Genomic DNA, 19,907 nt, shown 5'->3' with positions numbered 1-19,907 from the left:
AAAAGGTCCAAAAATTCTAATATTGAAGGCTATTATTCACGTTTTTTGAGAAATTTTGAAGGTTACGGGGCCTGGCTGCGAAAAGTCTGGAGACTCTAGGGGATACATATCAGGGTCGTATAATGGCGTTTGGAACCATATATGACCAATATATCTTGTCATAAATGTCTTTGGTAGGCTTGACTTTACGAAATCTGTGCAAGTTGTGAACGGGTAACTTGATCGTTTTAAGGAAAATTAGTTGGTTTCACAAATCCCATTGGACTCCTGGAGGGTATTCGGGACCATGGTAAAAATTAGTTTGTTTCACCCATCCCGTATGACCATTATATGTTGTCGTAAATATCCGTGGTAGGCTTGAGTTCACGAAATCGATGCAAGTTGCGAATGGGTAACTTGATTGTTTCAAGGCAAATTGGATGGTTTCACCCACCCCATTGGACTCACAGAGGGTATTCGGGACCATGGTAAACATCTCGCCAATTTTATTTTCGGGAGAAAAAATGTCTCAAAATTCCAAAATTGAAGGCTATTATCCACGCTTTTTGAGGAATTTTGGAGGTTATGGGGCCCAGTGGCGAAAAGTCTTGAGACCCTAGGAGATACATCTCAGGGTCATATTATATTGTTCGGAATCATATATGACCATTATACGTTGTCATAAATGTCCGTGGTAGGCTTAAGTTCACAAATAGGTGCAAGTTGCGAATGGTTAACTTGACCGTTTTAAAGAAAATTGGATGGTTCCACCCACCCAATTGGACTCCCGGAGGGTATTAGGGACCATTTTATACATCTTGACAATTTTTATTTTCGGGCGAAAAAAGGTCTAAAAATTCAAAAATTGAAGGCTATTATCCACACTTTTTGAGAAATTTTGGAGGTTACGGGGCCCGGTGGCGAAAAGTCTTGAGACCCAAGGGAATACATCTCTAGGTCATATAATGTCATTTGGAACCATAAATGACCATTATATGTTGTCATATATGTCCGTGGTAGACTTGAGTTCACGAAATCGGTGCTAGTTGCGAATGGTTAACTTGATCGTTTTAAGGTAAATAGGATGCTTTCACCCACCCAATTGGACTGCCGGAGGGTATTGGGGACCATGGTTAACATCTCAGCAATTTTTTTTCGGGTTCAAAAAGGTTCAAAAATTCCAAAATTGAAGGCTATTATCCACACTTTTTGAGAAATTTTGGAGGTTACGGAGCCCGGTGGCGAAAAGTATTGAGACCCTAGGGAATACATCTCAGGGTCATATAATGCCGTTTGGATCCATATATGAACGTTATATGTTGTCATAAATGTCCGTGGTAGACTTGAGTTTACGAAATCGGTGCAAGTTGCAAACGGATAAATTAACTGTTTAAAGCTAAGGCATATCGGATGGTTTCAGCAAATTTTCAGCTAAAGCAGCTATGATTGGCCAACTAGTTTTGTTCGACATGTCTTTAATCCGTCCAATTCGACCTCTTTCCTTATATAAATAACTTAATATTTATTTTACCCGCTTTTAATCTAAACGTCGCGAACCAAACATTTCGAAGCAACCCTTAGCATTAGTTACAAGGGCAATAGGTTGGAAAATGCTAGTGTGTAACCATCCCAAGCCTTTAACTAACATTGATACCATTTTAAATAAATAATACTAATACAAAAATTGAGACTCATTAGGAATAATCAGAAAAGAACAAATGACACAAAAAAAAAAATAAAATAAAATAAAAAAGGCATAGTACTGTTTTGTAAAGAAAACAAAGATAATTGGCATGAATAAAGACAACTCTAAAGTCATCTTTCTTTCTTTTTTTTTCTTATTTAATTCTATGATCAATATTAAGAGCAGCCCTCCTCTTAATTTCTGGAACCCATGAATTTAGCCTGTGATTTTCATACATCACACCATTTACTTTTTTTTTTTTTTTTTTTATTTATTTATTTTTTTTTTACAGAAATTGCAGCAGTTATACTCTTCACCATGACCTCACTCCCTAGAAACACCTTCCTGGTTAGTACACTAATTATCTTACAAGAAGCCTCAGCCTCGGTTCGAAATTAATTGTCACGTCTTTTATATAACATATACTACTCTATACTAGCCTATACATGTAACGAATTATTCCACAAAGGAAGTTCGGATTTATATGTTACATTGGTCGATAGTATAAAGTATACGATTGTGACAATTGTTTCGAGAGTAATTAGTAATAGTATTATAAAGTATGTCACACTTTTTAATTGCATAATTGTTTGTTGGTGCTAGGCGCACCCAAATGAATTTCACATCAGTCATGCATGATGTCTGATTTTAATGTTGAATTTTCAAAACCCTTATCATAAATTTAATCCATAATTATTATATCTAATGATTTCTTACTAATTAATCATTTGTTTATTGCCAATACTAACTATATATATATTATGTGAAACAGAGGTCCAAAGATATCAATAACTCTACTGACATTACTGTTAATACTAGTAGCAGTTCTTCATCTTCTTCACCTATTAATGGTGGTTTAACAAGAAAACCCAGAAAAAATCATAGCTTGAAATTCAGCAATTGTTCTTTGAACTTGAAAAGGTGGTTTTTTTTCAAAAGACAAGTTAAAAGTATGGAGCATACTTCTGCTAAGGATATTGTTGATGAGAAATCCGCCGTTGGTGGTGGTGTTCTTGACGTTTACGGTGAAGATTTCGCCACCGAGGATCAGCTCGTTACACCTTGGACCGTTTCTGTTGCTAGGTATATTAAATTTTCTTCATTTTGATTAATTTCATAATTTTTTTGATCATATAAGTTGATTATTAATTTTTCATATTCAAGTAATCAAGTGTAATGATTATGTATTTGTGTTCTTGTTTATGAAATTGTTATTCTTGAATGATTGATTAAAGTTAAAGTTTCATTTTTAAGTAGTTTTGTGATCATGTTGATTGTCAATTTTGCATGTTCAAGTGTAACTCAAATTTGATTTTAATAAATTATTGCTACTATATATGATATTGATTTTATGGCTTGGAATTATTAATTAAAGCTATAATGTTATTAGAATTTTGTTTTTTTTTAAGAGGTTGCATGTATTTGATGGATTCTTGGCGTTTTGCTTTAAGCAAGAATCTACCTTTGGCATTTTTAGTATAAACCCTTGATTCTAGTACTAGATGTTATTTATCTTTGATTACTTGAATCTTTTGTTGTGATAATTCCATTATTTGTACTATGTTTAACTAAATAAGCATAACTTTACTTTTAATAACAAGTTTTTGGACCGAATGTGTTAATGGGTGTTGCAAGCTCAGAGCTTAACAATCACTTATCAGTGTTTTCAAGAATTATTGTTTTAAGTTGGAGAAAGAACTTAAGGGTGTTTTTGTACAATTTTCGATTAAGTGTACACTTCGAGCATAAGAAGGGACTCTATTTAATTTGTTGTTGGTAAAATGAAAGGTTTAAAAATGGTTGAGCTGATTGTGTGATTTTTAGTTCAGAAATTTTAGTTTTAGATGCAACACTTTGATGTGGGTGTTAACATATTCTTGCCGTTAAGCTGGCAGCTCCCTTTCTTGCTTAAAGATGCTAAAGTGTGATAGATCTATGATTTTTATCTTATCTGTTGTTTACAAGAGAACATTTAAAATGGTCAGAGATTTTTTCTTTTTAGGTTTTCATTGCTGTTTGAATCTTAATTTTTTGAGCTAATATACTTTGTACTTTTTTCTTTTGTTCTTACAATTTTGATATTCTTTACCCTGATCATAAGCTGCTTTCTTTAAAAGTTCAGATCAGATAAGCTTTTAGCATACTGTAAATCAAAGTAATCTTTTTTTCCTTTTATATCTCTGGACTTATGTCTGTAATAGTTTTTCAAATGTGTTTAATAAGTTAATTTGCTAAAAGCTTAGTTGCAATTTAATGATATAATTTGTAGTTTTGTACTATCTTTTAAAGGGATGGGGTGCAAATGTGCGATTCTAGTTTTCACATAAGTTACTGCCAATGTAATAGGCTACCTGTATTGCCATGCAAACATGTACTAGATTTGAACATGTGCTAGATGTTAGTACGGGTTTTATTTGCAAGATATGAAGCGTTTTCTTTCTCTCATGGTGCAGTGGATATTCATTGTTGAGGGATCCACACTTCAACAAAGGACTGGCTTTCTCCGAAAGAGAAAGAGATGCCCACTACTTGCGTGGTCTTCTACCTCCTACAGAAATCTCTCAGCAGCTTCAGGTTGTGTTCTGTTAAATTCTTTATAATAGATATGACCTACTTTCTGGCTTTGTTATGTAATATTGCATGCACTTATGCCTAGTAAATTTGCAGGAGAAGAAAACAATGCACAACATTCGGCAATATCAAGTTCCTTTGCAAAAGTACATGGCCATGATGGACCTGCAGGTATCATTTTGTTCACTTCAATCTTTGGGTAATCTATGTTGATAATTTAAGTTTTGGCATGTGAATTTTGAAAACAATCAAACTAAATAGTAAGCGGAACTCACATTTTGTTATGGACAAATGGGTTTGCATTCTTATTCTAGACATGATGCAATATGTACATTCACACAACAAAATACATTTAGCTAAGTATATCTCTACAATATCTAATGAAATCTGTATCGGTTTTTTTTCTTAACCCCCTTGCATTACCTGCAGGAAAGAAATGAAAGGCTGTTCTACAAGATTCTCATTGACAATGTTGAAGAATTACTCCCAATTGTCTATACACCCACTGTTGGTGAGGCCTGTCAGAAATATGGAAGCATCTTCAAGCATCCTCAGGGTCTATACATCAGTTTAAAAGAGAAGTATGAATGTTTCTTGCATTGTAAATAACTACTTGACTATAGTGCTTTACTGAACTTGAAGTGATTGGAGTTTAACAGGGGAAGAATTCTTGAAGTTCTGAGAAATTGGCCTGAGAGAACCATACAAGTTATAGTGGTGACAGATGGTGAACGGATTTTGGGGCTCGGTGACCTTGGTTGTCAGGTGGGTAAACATACCCTACCCTAGATCTCAGTAGCCATTGTTATTGTAAAACTTGTGTGATTTCATAGCTGTGAGTAATGAACTTGTTTCAGGGAATGGGAATACCTGTTGGAAAATTAGCTCTTTATACTGCGCTTGGAGGAGTTCGTCCATCAGCTGTAAGCATTATAGATCCTAATTATTATTTTTTTGTTTAATTACTAATATGAGAAGCTTCATCCTAGCTTTCTTGTTTCAGTGTTTGCCAATAACCATTGATGTCGGGACTAACAGTGAGAAAATGCTTAACGATGAGTTCTACATTGGTCTAAGACAAAAAAGAGCAACTGGGAAGGTAATAAAGATTTCTTTTTACTCCAATGTATGTGATGAAAATACTGTTACATTGTATACTGAGGCAACAGGAAAATATTTATAGGAATATGATGAACTTCTTGAGGAGTTCATGAGTGCAGTGAAGCAGAACTATGGAGAAAAAGTTCTTATACAGGTTTGTTACCGTCTATAGTTTGATTATAACCGCCATTGTTTAAAGTAATCCATATCCTTTCATATTTTAAACTTCTGTACTTACTGGATTATTAACTATAGTTTGAAGACTTTGCCAACCACAATGCCTTCAAGCTGCTCTCAAAATACTCAACAAGTCATCTTGTGTTCAATGATGATATTCAGGTATGTAATGAGATAGATAGATGTTTATGCAATTGTCAAATCCTTTGTCAACTCAAACCTTCTTTGTCTATCCTTCTCTGCGTAGGGAACTGCATCTGTTGTTCTAGCAGGAGTTGTTGCGGCACTAAAATTAGTTGGTGGCACCTTGGCAGAACAAACATTTTTATTCCTCGGAGCTGGAGAAGTAAGAATTATGCCTGTTTTCTTGGACCTTGAAGTTTGAGTGTAACGATAACAAAAAAGTGTGGTTCTGATTGATACAGTTTCTCAATAAATGTGAAGCTGATTCAATTCTGTGGTTTGATATTGTAGGCTGGTACAGGAATTGCTGAACTTATTGCTCTTGAGATGTCCAAACAGGTATATAAAATAAATATGTGGAACTATGCTTCCCCTTCTTCGTGACATTTGGAAGGAGGACATTAACATAACTGTGACCTTTTTTTACTGCAGACAAAAGCACCTTTGGAAGAAACTCGCAAGAAGATTTGGCTGGTTGACTCTAAGGTAGTGGAGACTTGAACACTATGAAAAGAAGAAAAATAAAATAAAATCGTCTTTGTGTTGTATCCTCTATTTCAAATCTCTATATTCACTTATATCGAAGTTTTCTTATAGGGCTTGATTGTCAGCTCAAGAAATAATTCACTTCAAGAATTTAAGAAGCCATGGGCTCATGAACATGAGCCTCTTGTTGATCTCACAAGTTCTGTCAAGGTGAAATTTTTAACTAGATGAAGGTCATTTCATTGGTTTATGTTTGTATGTTGTGATGTCAGTTGACACGTGCAATTGTCTTTAGGCAATTAAGCCAACCGTATTGATTGGATCATCTGGTGTGGGGAAAACATTTACAAAAGAAGTCATCGAGTCCATGGCCTCTTTTAATGAGGTGAGCCAAGACATTCACTGGAAATCTGCAATAATATAGTTTCAGCAATATACTCATTCAGAAGATTGCATACAATCTTTTCTGTATGGAAGACATACGAAATAGAATATAGAACCTTTACTAATTATATGTCAACGTGTGGTGCAGAAACCTCTGATTATGGCTCTTTCTAACCCTACAACGCAATCAGAATGCACTGCAGAAGAAGCTTATACTTGGACTAAGGTAACAAATTGTATAGGGACCCTATATTACTAGAGGGTCTGATTAGAATTCTATACACTGTCAGTAATGTGTTGGCTTTATTGATTCTGAATAGCTTCTTTCTTATCTCTGAATAAAAGGGTCGTGCAATTTTCGCTAGTGGCAGTCCCTTTGACCCTGTTGAGTATGAGGGAAAAACTTTTGTTCCTGGCCAGGTAAAGAACTTTATCCTTGTACTATCTCAATTAATACTATTATAGAACGAATGTGATGGATTGTTTCATTTTCATCTACAGGCCAACAATGCCTACATCTTTCCTGGATTCGGGCTGGGTTTAGTGATGTCTGGTGCAATCCGAGTCCATGATGACATGCTTCTGGCAGCTTGTGAGTATTGCTATAATCTTCAGAGTTATTTCTCTTGTACTAGTTTCAGTATATTTCCGATTTTTATTAAGGGTTAGAACATTATGTTTTAAGTATACAAAGAACTAAAGGATAAAAGTTTAAAATTAAGTTATTTTAGGAAATTCTAAAGTGATTGTCCTTAAGAGGATATCATTTAATGTTGTGTTACGTACTAGTATTAATCTGTACATCCTTACATAATTTGCTCTGTTGTATTCTTTATAAATATCTGAAAATGCTGACCTTTTTTAACGATACCAGTATATATACCATGTCTCAAAGTTACCCTTGATTACGAAATGAGTTCAGACTAACCCTGCATCAACAAGCTTAAATGTTGAAACATTAATATTCACTGCCATGAGAGCTCATTTTTTCAGTATTTCCTTATAAAAAACACCAGTAGGATTTGTAGATGGGACAAAAGTTTTAGTATAGGCATAATTCTAAACTTCATTTTTATTGTAGCGGAAGCCTTGGCTGGACAAGTGACTCAAGAGAATTATGACAATGGGATGATCTATCCACCGTTCTCCAATATTAGGAAGATATCAGCACAAATTGCTGCTAATGTTGCTGCAAAGGCCTATGATCTAGGTGAGCACTCTCCCCTACCTTCTTGTGCACTATATATATACTTTGGCATATTTACCACAAACTTCGTCTTTGGCAAAATGCTGTATGTAAATTTTTTTCTTCTTCTCATATTGCATTGTTACAATGATTTACATATTTTTGTGCAGGTTTGGCAAGTCGCCTCCCTCGTCCTGAAAACCTTGTCAAGTGTGCAGAGAGTTGTATGTATAGCCCAGTTTACCGCAGCTACCGTTAATTGAGTAAATGACGACAGATACAGCAAGTGTGTTGCCTCTATGTTTCTTGTCAAAGGCTTTTTTTTTTTTTTTTTTTTTTCATTGTGTGATTTTGTGAGTAGGTGTGTATTTAAGGGAATAAATACTTTTAGTAATGGCAGCAACCATATGTATTGTATGTTTCATATTTATCTGGCTAAGTCGCCTAAGAGGCTAAGAGTCTGTAAGCATCCATAGGACTGTTTGTTGTTTGTTCATATGTTGTGCAAGTGTAAGTTTGTGAATAACGTCGATGAAAATGTAATCTATGGAAATGTAAGCTTGTAAAATGTTGATGAAATGTAAGCTTGTAAAATGTTGATGGAAATGTAAGTTTGTGTTTGAACAAAAGACTTCGTAAACAATTGCTAGTACATGAAGTGCGCGTCTCTTCAATCCTTTGAATGTATCTAAAATTTGAAGTAAAAAAAATGCTTGTTTGTAATCCAATGGATAAACTGGCTAACATACATCAGTACATGCATTACTTAACGTTCTTTGACGTTTACAGTAACATGAACGCGAAAAAAGACAGTAATTCGGTCCTGCACAAGTCCTACAAAACTGTGGTTAATCTGGCTATGCTTCTGAATGCAATAGCATGTCATTTATATTCCAAAGAAATATTCAAACTTCCAGATGCAATATGGACAGTAGGTGGAACACGTCATAGATGATAATGAGCCTAGCTAACTCGTGAGCTACTTGAGTTCTGACTCAAAATTTTCATTTGGTTCGAGTTCAACTGTTTATCCATTAAGACTATAACATGGAATAAAATCTAAAAATTTTCATTTGGTTCGAGTTCAACTGTTTATCCATTAAGACTATAACATGGAATAAAATCTACAAGACGTATAATAATCAGATAGAATAAACAAACTTTACTATATATGTTGTCCCAAAAAAATAAATAAATAAAAAATAAAAAAAATCCGACCTGCCGGAATCGAACCAGCGACCTAAAGATTATCTGCGTACAACTACAGTCTTCCGCTCTGCCAACTGAGCTAAGGTCGGTTTTTGAATTAGTTGAATGTTAAACAATATTTATTCTAATTTAAAATTATATAAAGTTGGGTAAAAAACATAGAAAAAAAATCCGACCTGCCGGAATCGAACCAGCGACCTAAAGATTATCTGCATACAACTACAGTCTTCCGCTCTGCCAACTGAGCTAAGGTCGGATGTTGTACAAATTTGGACACTTTGTATATTAATATAATTTCGTCTACTACTTATATTCGTACACTTGTATAATGCATGTTATTCACTTGATTTATAGGGATAAATCGAAGTATATTCGTATGTGGTCCAACCAACTCCTTTGAATAAATCCTAGTTGATAACGACACACAAAAAAAAAAAATTCGTACTATTGAAGAAGATAATAATAGTTATTTCTGGTAGACAAATTTTTAAATAAATCGGATGTACAATAAATATTGAATATTTGTTATAAAGTTATCTTAAAATGAGCAAAAGTTACCCTTAATATGAAGATCACTGCCCCAAACTCGTGAAAAAATTGACAGATATATATTTCACGAATGTTACTGCTTTTTCAACATCCACTTTCTCCTTATCTCCGCGTCAGGTTGCCTTATGAAAATCCTAGCAGGGGGATCACTCTTTCGCCTGGTTGCGGGCGGTCCCAATATCAGGGTTGATTCATATTATGAATGGTAAGTCTTATCGTTCTATTCTTTGCTATAGATTGGGGGTTCCATTGTTCTCGGTTTCGACGTCGTGTTCTGCTTGCTTAAGGGTTTTCGATGGGGATATATTAAGAGATCATGAGTATCCTGTGCTGGGATGGTGGGTATTAAATATCGGCATAATGTTGTTCGCGACACTCTTGCTGATATTTGTTTTCGGTCTGAGATTTCTGCTAGAAAGGAGGTTAACGTTGGGTTGACTAGAGGGAACGATGGGGCTTTTCGACCTGCAGATGTGTTGCTTTATTCTTGGGATAGGGGTCTTGATGTGTGTGTTGACTTGAAGGGATCTTCTCCTTTAACACAATCAGGGTTTTCTAACTATGTTCCTCATCGTGTTGTGTCGGTTACTGCACAGCGGAAACTGGATAAGTATGGGGAGCGTTACAAGGCTATTGGTTATGGTTTTCTTCCTTTCTCCTTTTCTTCTTTGGGGGAATTAGAAAGTGATGTTGTTTCGTTGCTGAAACGGGTTCAGGTGTTCGCAAGGACACAGGATATAGGTGCTCATGCAGCTGCTCATATTTTCAGCAAGATCGGGTTCGCTATAGCTAAAGGAGTGGGGCCCATATTGTATCTCGGTTCCCCACTAATTTCTTGTAAATCTATTGACTTTGTAGGTTTTTGTTAATAATAATAATAAAAATAAGAGCTATTCACAAAAACAAATAAATGAACAATAATAAAGGCTATATTTTTTTTTTGACTCGGTAGGTTGTTAATTTATACTACTAAATTTAATACTCCGTATTGGCAGAGAGTGACGGATAACTCAAGTGGTTAGAACTTCCCTCCCGATTCTAGAAGATTATGGGATCGATTCTCACCCCCGCTCATGTGGCTCTCTAAACACCAAAAAAAAGTACTCCGTGTTGATGAGAAAGATAACAATTTAGTATGTTTTGCTTAAAAAATTTATGTTACACACTTACAAGTAAATTTTTTATTACTAAAATCGTACATCGCATGGGAGTGATGAGTCATATTTATATAGAGTTTATAGGCACGTTTATTCTAAGTTTATAGTAGCTTTTAGGTCTTTTGTTGCTTTTTAGGTCGTAAATACATAAGTTGTTTATTTTTTACTCTATTACGCTCTGTTTGTGTTTTTCTTAATGTTTCAGGTGATTTGATAGACATTTGGACGCTTTCGTAGATAGTGTTTGGAGTTGAATAGGACAATGAAAGGATGAAAAGTCGATGAATCGAGGTTGTTCAATGAAGGATATATATTTGTGCAATATTATTTTGAGATTTATATGCATAAGGAATGAATATAATATCCACAAGAGTTGCTATGCATCTTTCGGAAATGAATTTGAGTTAGAAACGAAGAAAAACGAAGGTTTGTAAAGTTGCAAAACAGACCTTTGATCACTCTTTTGATCATAACTTGAGTTCTACAAATTGGATTGAAGTGATTCAAGTTTCGTTGGAAACTAGACTTGAAGAGCTTTCCAACAGTAGGTCACACGCCTATATACAACGTATAAATCATAAGTTACAAGCCTGTGAAGTTGACACAATGCCCAGTAGCCCCGAGCGAGAGCTCGCAAGGTAGCTCGCATAGGCCTCGAGCAATAGCAGCCCCGAGCGAGAGCTCACTCGACCAGGGAGCTATAGCTCCAGTTTACCCACGAAAGCAGCAAGCAAGGGGCATCGTAGCACGTCTTTTGCTTGGCCCTCGATTCCATCGAGCATCTTCGTGCCACGTCATCTTCTATCGTCCAATCGTTTGACAACTTGTGTAATTTATATTTTACTTTTCTTTAATTATTTTTAGATTAGTTTTAGGATATTATAAATACTCAAGGGATATTATTTTTCCCTTATGCCTTTTTATATTTTTATATTTTACGTTCGTTTTAGCTTTCTCTTTAGCCCTAGTTTTTTCATGGACAGCTCCATGGATTTGTCCTTGAATTTGTTACTTTAATTTATAGAGGTAATATTATTTCTTTACTTTAGATTATGCTTTCTTTATTAGTTTTAGTTTTAATTATTTATTTCATGCTAGAGTAGTTTATTTCTAGGGTTTGGGAATCCATGTTTATACTATGAATCTTGATTGATGTTATTGATATTTTAATTATTGATTTCTCTAATTGATAGTGTTTTGTTGTTAATCTTGCAACCTGATCAATTGTATGATTAATTCATGTTAATAAGAGTTTGAATCGAAAGATCTTACTTTTAGAGGCTTACCTATAGTTAGCAATTCTGATTATGTTAGCGACCGAACTACATATGTTGAATTGAGAGCGTTAAGACCCGACCGTAGGCTTAGCAATTGCTCTAGATAATTGATTGATTGAATTGTTATTGATATTTGATAGATTTAGAACTATAAGCATGGTGAACCACAACCCTAGGTCTTTTTATCACTTGTTTTATTCCTATTTTAATTTAGACTACTTCCCTATCCCAATTTCATGACATAGTTTAGTTTCTCCAATTTCTTAGAGGTTAGATTGAATACCATCTCCCTGTGGATTCGACCCTACTTACCCTACTACATTGTTAGTTAGTTTTGTTAGGAATTTATTTTTGACAGATGTACGACAACCTATCAGGAAGTAAATTGATTACTAAAATTTATTGTAATAAAGTAATAATCATATGTCTGTCCCTTATTTTACTCTGAGAGCTCCAATTCTCCATCTTTTTTTTTTTATAAAGTGATAGTTTAAAACTTTTATTCTTCAAGAACAACTAATTCAAAACCAAAAGTCACACCTTTATCATCAACAGCGCTCTCGTAGCTCAGTTGGTTAGAGCACCCGTTTAGTAAGCGGGAGGTCTTGAGTTCGACTCTCAACGAGAGCATATTATTATATTTGTGGGTTTTTTTTCAAAAAAACTCTTCAGCTTTTATTTTTATACAAAAATCAGACAAATTGGCGTCGCCCGGAGCCACCAGCATGGCAGTTGGCTTACTTAGAGAAGAGGAGTGTGCTTTGAGCCACCGGCACGACACCTCAACAACGTCAGCCACCAGCGGGGTATGCTTTCAACTTGAGAGATTAACATAAAATCATTCATATTGCAATCAAAGATAGTCCGATAAAACATGTACTTCTATTACTTAACAAGCCAATGCAACAATAAGCCTGCTCGCATTACTTTAAGAAATGAATGAACAGTGCCAATAATTGGCAATCTACTACTCCCTTTGTCCCTTAATTTTTACAGCATATGACTCATAAAACTTTTATAGAAAGTGAACTCATGGTGTAAAAAAAAAACGGGGGGGGGGGGGGGGGAGGGAATACCGGAATATTTTATTAAATGTATCAAAGACATTTGCAGTTGATAGAGTTAAGAGTTTTAAGATCATCCAATAATGTTTGTCATCTAAAATCAGATGATAGACATACTGAGAGTCTGTTTTCTTCAACTTAATTTCAGTTCAGCTCCAATCAGTTCGGTTCATTTAGGTTTAGTAAATCAGAACAAGCCCTGCGAGTTGAATGATTCAAACTTGTAATATAAAGCAAAGTGTAAATCTTCTGCTATTACATCTTGGATTACACAAAAACATCTTCATTTTCATCACTAATGTTCTTGGTAACAATGAAATCACAGGCAATAGAGCGTAATAGCGCATGGACCTGCTCAAGCTAAAAAGTGACAACTAAAACAAAAACTTAGGAGGATAATTGTCTCCAGTGATAATGTTAAGCAAATTAGCAAAATGCCAAATGCAATGAGAGCACAATAATCATGTGTGGCAAAGTGCCCAATTAATCTTAGAACAATAATGAAAATTAAAAGTAATTCAAAGTGCTCTCGTAGCTCAGTTGGTTAGAGCACCCGTTTAGTAAGCGGGAGGTCTTGAGTTCGACTCTCAACGAGAGCATTCCATTTTTATTACTTTTGTATTTTTTGGGTAGCTGGTAAAAGATAATTCAGTAAAAGTTGTTTGACTTGTGAAATAGGTTGTTAATCAATCCTACACAATTGATCTAGCTGATACTCATAATCTCTTAACCACGAATAATGAACCAAATGCATAAAAAGCTAATATATTCACATCTGCTGAATGATTTCTGGAATATCTGGGGACGCAGCCTGTTATAATACCAACCTTTGAAACTACAATATTATAGCAATTCAGCAAAAATGTACATGTCTAGACCAATTATCCAACTGACTACTAGTAAATTAGTAATGCAGTCACATGTATTTGAGAGTTAGATGCACAACCTCAGCTGCCTGATTTGAATCAGATTACAGATTACAGTTGTATTACTTTGTGACGCATAGTTCTGCAGGGAATAGTGGATAATCTTCAAGTAATGCAGAGTTTTGCTGACAAAAGTGGCTTCATCATATCTGAACGATGGGACTAAGGACATGGCAAGTATCTAAACAGAAGGTCGTTGAAGGGAAGCAATAAACTACTTGAGGACAACAGCAGCATTTCTAAGAGCCAGATATCGCTGCACGTAATCATTGGGAAGTGACCTGATTTGCTTAAAAACTTCAGCATTGGCATAACGCATATTGGTCCTTGGATCAGAATAAGGTGCCTGCATGAAATTAACAAATTTCACACACTAGGGGAAAAAAAAAATCTAACTATATATGAGCAACCACCTTTTTTGTTATTTACTTATCAGGTGGAAGACTTAAAGATAAATTATCTACTCATATAAAAAGGATGCTCATCTTCATGCAAGCAGGTGAAGGATACTCATCTATTAATCTACGCAGTAATACAAAGTATATCACAAGGATTAGCTAAAAAATTGCTTAGTAGTAAGTAGCACCTAGCACTGAAAGACCATCAATGAAACATCAGAGGAGTACTATATGCATCAGTCTAAAATCTTCAATGAATAGTTTCCCACCACCTCCATTTGGACTAAAGAATTTTTACTACCTATTCTAGTCTCCAACTGAGTTCCACATTATATCAAACTCAAGGCATAGTGGGTGTGTCTGCATATGGAGTTACACTATTCAAAATTCTGAGTAACAATCAACAAAAAAGGATGCATTCGGAAGAGTGGTCTTGAAATTCAATAATTTTGAACCTACTACAACCTTAGCATTCAGTTAGCATAGAATTTCCTTAATTCGTCGTAACTCGTAAGACCAAAACAAAAGGAACCACAGCATTTGAGTTTAAGAGATGGAAAAGAATTGACCTTCAGCCAAACACATTAACACAGTAACACCATTAAAATATGAAAGTTTCTCAAATATTGGCATCAAAATTTGCACCCTATTCCTTACCTTGAAATACACTGCACTGAGTTGATCTCAATAACTAACATCTAAAAATTCAACCATGGTAGCACAGATAAAGGATGATGGTCACCATTAATTAATGTTTTGGTAAGTATGAATCATTCACAGTAATAAATGTTGCATTATTTAAAAAGGGACTTACCTCATATCCTGTAAAATCACAAATTCTCTTTGGTGGATGCATTGAAGGTGGTGACTCAATATTAACATCTGTGAAAAAACGTTTACAATGGGGAAAACGCAAGATGAAATTCATCAATGATACATCAAAGAGCAATTGAATGGCTTTGAGATATAAACGAAAAATACCTACAAATCCTTTACATAAATCCATATCCTAACCGTGATAATTCACACATAAATTTTGAAAGACATAATTCAATACCCCTCCAAAAAAATGATCTTAAAAATAGTCACACATCGAATCCTCAAATAAACACATAAGACAAAGCATTGAAGCAAAAGTGCAAAACCCAATTCAGAAGTTATACATCATTCAAAAAACACTTAATACATCATCTGTTTAGAAGCAAATAAAATGTGGGGAAATAATGCATTAATAATGAGAAACTCACAATTGGGTTCATCAGGAGGGTAATTGCTGTAATTTTCAGCTTGGAGAATCTGTTTGAGATGCTTCCAATGCCTGCCCCTAGATTGACCCTTAGGGTACTTCTCATACATCTGAATCTTCTTGAACTTCAAGTGGGTTGGCAGCACTAACTCTGCCTCCACCACCTCTCTCTCCATTCTGGGGCTTCAAAATCTCGGCGTATTCACTGGCTTGTAATTTTACAGTATAAGTGGAAGACAGATTTTCCCCAACAGATATCTTATCTCGGATGAGTTGGATCCCACAGTGAGGCTTCTATGTTATCAGACCTATAAAAAGAAAAGGGCATGCTAAGAACCAGATAAACACTGAAAGCAAACAAAACTCCGAACAGCTGGATTTGAACCAGCAACATAAGGATTCATTGTATAACCAACTACAAACCTTCACTCTACCAACACAAGTACACAACTAAGTTTTAATCAATCAACGCCAAAAAGAGTCAATCTTTTACACTTTTGAAATGATGTAACCATGTTGTGCCTTATCAGTAAATTTAGTCAAGGAAAGGACATCATCAATTTTTACGTATCAAATAAAGCGATTTGATATTATAGCTTTACCAAGAATTACATTCATGCAATGGATGTTAATCCCGAACAAGAGACCTATGGAACAGGAAATCCAACAGGCCACCAGTTCCTGACTCAATTATTCAGTTCCTGATTCAATTACCCAAGAACAACACTCTTACGGAATAGGAAATCCACCGGTTCCTAACTCAATTATCCCAAGAACAAAAGTCATACAGAATAGGAAATTCACTAGTTCCTAATATATTGACCCAAGAACAACACACCTACGGAATAGAAAATCCACCATATCCTAACTCAATTACCCAAAAATACGGAATAGGGCTTCACACCAAAGAAGGGTATGGATATGCGCCACAAGTAGCAGGTTTACCTGCTTGCTTTAACAACTATAGTTCTCTGCTCTACTAACTGACTAAGTTGGTTATTGATACAATTGCACAAGTTCTATAACTAAAGTTCACCATGTGACCAACATTATACCATGTAATCGTTTAGTCTTTTACCCAATCATGAAACGAATTTAAGTTCCATGGTGCAGTGGAGAACAAGACCATGAGAAGCATCATACAACCACGACAACGTAATAGCCAGTATAAACATTTTTTTTTCTACTATTATGTAGACCTTTGCAATTAGAATTTTAGATTAGTCATTTCACTATTAGAATATATTCCTGGATACTTCGCTTAAATTGAATACCACACCAAGACATTAATAATCTGTATACAAGATCCTAATTCTCACTATGAACATAGAGACCATAACTAAAAAAATAAGACAGCTAACAGCTGCACTAGCATAGAAAGTAGTGCTTCAAATCTTGAACAAATGTTTTCAAGATCCCACGCATCACAATAGCATGTTATCATAATAAGCAATATCTAAGACTTGGAGCAAAGGAAAGTTTTGGAGGTATGTGGAAGAAAACAGATTAAATAACGCAATAACAAAGAATTATTCAAGCAGCTGGATCCAACATATTTTGTGTCAGAGATTGGTTCATATTCAAATAAAATGAAAAGACCAAGAGTCATGATAGCCATAATTTCTTCTCTTGACCATATAATTTTAGGAATTTTCAGTGTCAACTGTCAAGGCCAGGATTTCTTAAATGTAAGAAAAGAAGCTCACTCGGCTAAAAAAACTCTGATAGGCTATCAATAAATAATTTGATCATAACCAAAATTATAAATTCCATTCCAATTCCAAATCCTTCAGGAGCTTAGGCATCTTACTCTAAGTAACCTTTCAGTATGAAACCAAAGACTCAAAGCCACCAAAATGAAAGAGGTTTGACGGGATATTAGCTAATTTCCTATAGTATACAAAAAGAATCACTGTAAGTAATTCCCTTCAATCTTGAAAGTCAATTTAGCGTTATAAAACAGCTAAAGCGGTAGAATTAATTGCAAAAGAATCATAACAGGACCACACATGGTCTAAATCTTTAAACTTTGTCATAATAGGTTGAGTTAAAGGATGCTAATTTAATGCATTTTCTCCTTGCTCAGGCTTACTTTTTAAATACAGAAAATTAACATATCCATGATAATCAGCATGGAATAATATATATAACAATTTCTTTTTTTCTGTCAACCTTATACATATTTTCTTTATCTAAAAAAACCTTGAATTCTCTTCTAAGTCTAAAGTACCTCAGCAATGCCACCCTACTATCATGGTTTCTTCTCTGGCTGCACAGCTTACAGCCAAAGACTCGATTTAAGAAAATTTTCATGGATGGAGAGTGGAGAAATTTTATCACATATACTTCACAAAAATGGATAATCAGAAAATATGATGAATTATGATTTACTAATTTAGTCACGCCAATCAACCAAGCAAAATGAAGAAGTGCATATAGATAGTCTGTTCGATCAACTACAGTCCTCTACTCTCCATCATATCTAAGGTCGGATGACTCGGATCTCATCACTATAGCTAAACATAATTAATCACAAGTCTAAAATCCCCATTGTTGTGTCAACCAGGATAGAAACTGTAACACATACTGTATTTTAAATTGATTACCTTAGATTAATTATCGATTGCAGCATATAATCCAACATTACATAATTAATCTCCAAAAGCTTAGGTATGTTATTTACCTCTTCTCTAATTAAGACAGTAATGTTTAATGAGAGATCTACTTTATTCAAATATATTTATTACTTACATGCCCTTCTCTAAAAAGATGTGATCTTTCATTAACCTAAATAGGGACATGACCTCCAAAAAAGAAGAAAACAGCCACAAATAACTAATGAATATCAGCAGTATACAATTCAGAGTAGCACAAATAATTATGTGGAATCAAGCAAATTAATTGACCCAGGATCAAAAATTAGAAACAAAACAAATTGTTATGTCATGTAGATGATCCATCAACAAAAAAATCCGACCTGCTGGATTCGAACCAGCGACCTAAGGATTAATCTGCTGATCAACTACAGTCCTCCGCTCTACCAACTGAGCTAAGGTCGGTTCTTGCTACCCTTATTCATAATTAATTCTATATAAAATGCACAAATTCTTATGTTTGAAGTGAATTTGAACATAATCAATTCAAAAGTATATCCCAAATTAATGAATTATTTTATCCAAGATATATTTAACCTACAATTGCAAGTTAAATTCGAGTGATATACAATTGAATTCCTCAAATTCCTTTGAATAATTCGCATGTTTTCTCCATAATTATACAAGAATCTTCATCAGTATAGTAACAAATTAAACATCAATACGATATTAATCTAACATAAATAAAAATAAGAAAAATCAGAAGCCGTAAGGAGAGATAATTCAAGAGTTTTGGAATGGAAAATCAACGAATTGCATACATAATTGAGAAAAAAATCCAATAACAAAAAGAAAAGCTTACCATTGAATTTAGAATGGAATCGAATCTGGATAATTAGGGTTTATTCTAATCTTTTGGGCAGGTTTTCGATTTCTTCTTTTCTGTTGCGTTGATTTTAACCGGAACTGTGATTTGAGGTTGGTTTTAGGGAGCCGTGTAGGGTTGTGTACTTGTGTTTAACGGTTTATTATAAGAGCTTAGCTAACCATTGATTTTGTTATAGTATATTTTTTTTAAAATGAAAATTTTGTAAACTTTGGATTAAGCGGAGTTGATAAAGAATTAAAAGCGGTTGGATCATGAGTAATGGGACAGTATTTTAGGGGTTTTTTTAAAAAAAAAAATTTATCTAAGGATAAACTTTTAGAGACGAAGAGAGTAATTCGAATTATTCATTCTAAAAATAATTCAAGTTCAAATTGCCTTGATATTTGAACTTGAATTATATTTAGAATTTAAATGATTGAAACTGATCTAAACCATATGTCCATAATTGTAAACAAAAATGAACCTAGACTCGGCAGGGCACAATTGAAATCAAATAGAGTTGAATTAAATTGTTTTCCGATTATTAACTATTGTAATCGACTAACCAAAGTCCTAAGGAGGAGCAATATGGGTATTCTAGTAATATTATTTTACTAGATTTATAAGTCCTCGGTATCAATTATAACTAGAGTTGGAGGGGAAAGAAAATGTTTGGCTAAACATTGTATTTGAGAAAACTTAGATAGTCATGGCCTCAAGCCGTTAACCTATCCTTTAATCGTTTGACACATGCTCGAATCGAATGTCTCCAAACCAGAATATGAACTTTATGAACCCAGTCGAAATGTTACCTACCACAATATCATTTGATGACTCGTTCGCTGCCGAAATGCCTCTAAATGACTCA

The 19,907-nt window shown here is 34.5% G+C and overlaps 2 protein-coding genes and 5 non-coding genes across 7 annotated transcripts; 3 read left to right on the top strand and 4 right to left on the bottom strand.

Moving 5' to 3' along the window:
- The first annotated feature begins 1,966 nt into the window (after nt 1-1,966).
- LOC145635539 (NADP-dependent malic enzyme-like) lies at nt 1,967-8,380 on the top strand. Its single transcript, XM_081686844.1, has 20 exons — nt 1,967-2,011; nt 2,436-2,746; nt 4,117-4,237; nt 4,331-4,405; nt 4,664-4,815; nt 4,894-4,999; nt 5,092-5,157; nt 5,238-5,333; nt 5,418-5,489; nt 5,591-5,674; nt 5,760-5,858; nt 5,987-6,034; nt 6,128-6,181; nt 6,293-6,391; nt 6,477-6,566; nt 6,714-6,791; nt 6,911-6,985; nt 7,067-7,157; nt 7,647-7,775; nt 7,922-8,380. The coding sequence occupies exons 1-20, from the start codon at nt 1,982-1,984 to the stop codon at nt 8,008-8,010; spliced, it is 1,965 nt and encodes a 654-aa protein (XP_081542970.1). The 5' UTR covers nt 1,967-1,981; the 3' UTR covers nt 8,011-8,380.
- Nucleotides 8,381-8,963: 583 nt separating this feature from the next.
- TRNAY-GUA (transfer RNA tyrosine (anticodon GUA)) lies at nt 8,964-9,049 on the bottom strand. Its single transcript is given in 2 exon segments — nt 8,964-8,999; nt 9,013-9,049. It is a non-coding gene; the product is annotated as a tRNA-Tyr (tRNA).
- Nucleotides 9,050-9,130: 81 nt separating this feature from the next.
- TRNAY-GUA (transfer RNA tyrosine (anticodon GUA)) lies at nt 9,131-9,216 on the bottom strand. The gene is given in 2 exon segments: nt 9,131-9,166; nt 9,180-9,216. It is a non-coding gene; the product is annotated as a tRNA-Tyr (tRNA).
- A 3,283-nt stretch (nt 9,217-12,499) lies between these two features.
- TRNAT-AGU (transfer RNA threonine (anticodon AGU)) lies at nt 12,500-12,573 on the top strand. Its single transcript has one exon. It is a non-coding gene; the product is annotated as a tRNA-Thr (tRNA).
- Nucleotides 12,574-13,532: 959 nt separating this feature from the next.
- Nucleotides 13,533-13,606, top strand: TRNAT-AGU (transfer RNA threonine (anticodon AGU)). The gene has a single exon. It is a non-coding gene; the product is annotated as a tRNA-Thr (tRNA).
- A 150-nt stretch (nt 13,607-13,756) lies between these two features.
- LOC145634237 (protein EIN6 ENHANCER-like) lies at nt 13,757-19,280 on the bottom strand. The gene is made up of 4 exons (XM_081685660.1): nt 19,034-19,280; nt 15,579-15,885; nt 15,146-15,213; nt 13,757-14,279 (listed from the first exon to the last, which is right to left on the bottom strand). The coding sequence occupies exons 2-4, from the start codon at nt 15,751-15,753 to the stop codon at nt 14,148-14,150; spliced, it is 375 nt and encodes a 124-aa protein (XP_081541786.1). The 5' UTR covers nt 15,754-15,885; nt 19,034-19,280; the 3' UTR covers nt 13,757-14,147.
- TRNAY-GUA (transfer RNA tyrosine (anticodon GUA)) lies at nt 18,549-18,636 on the bottom strand. Its single transcript is given in 2 exon segments — nt 18,549-18,584; nt 18,600-18,636. It is a non-coding gene; the product is annotated as a tRNA-Tyr (tRNA).
- Nucleotides 19,281-19,907: the final 627 nt, after the last annotated feature.

Source organism: Chenopodium album, chromosome 6, assembly GCF_948465745.1.
Source record: "Chenopodium album chromosome 6, dcCheAlbu1.1, whole genome shotgun sequence".
Lineage (NCBI taxonomy): Eukaryota > Viridiplantae > Streptophyta > Magnoliopsida > Caryophyllales > Amaranthaceae > Chenopodium > Chenopodium album.
Note: the sequence above shows the minus strand (reverse complement) of the source record. Positions and strands in the feature narration are given on the sequence as shown.

What these genes read in the sequence shown, in the direction of transcription:
- LOC145635539 (XM_081686844.1), top strand. Translation starts at nt 1,982, where the DNA reads ATGACCTCACTCCCTAGAAACACCTTCCTG. An exon ending in AAATCTCTCAGCAGCTTCAG is followed by an intron (nt 4,238 to 4,330) that starts GTTGTGTTCTGT and finishes GTAAATTTGCAG; the next exon opens with GAGAAGAAAACAATGCACAA. An exon ending in TTTGGCTGGTTGACTCTAAG is followed by an intron (nt 6,182 to 6,292) that starts GTAGTGGAGACT and finishes GTTTTCTTATAG; the next exon opens with GGCTTGATTGTCAGCTCAAG.
- LOC145634237 (XM_081685660.1), bottom strand. Translation starts at nt 15,753, where the DNA reads ATGGAGAGAGAGGTGGTGGAGGCAGAGTTAGTGCTGCCAACCCACTTG. An exon ending in CCCTCCTGATGAACCCAATT is followed by an intron (nt 15,214 to 15,578) that starts GTGAGTTTCTCA and finishes GTTTTTTCACAG; the next exon opens with ATGTTAATATTGAGTCACCA. An exon ending in GTGATTTTACAGGATATGAG is followed by an intron (nt 14,280 to 15,145) that starts GTAAGTCCCTTT and finishes AATTTCATGCAG; the next exon opens with GCACCTTATTCTGATCCAAG.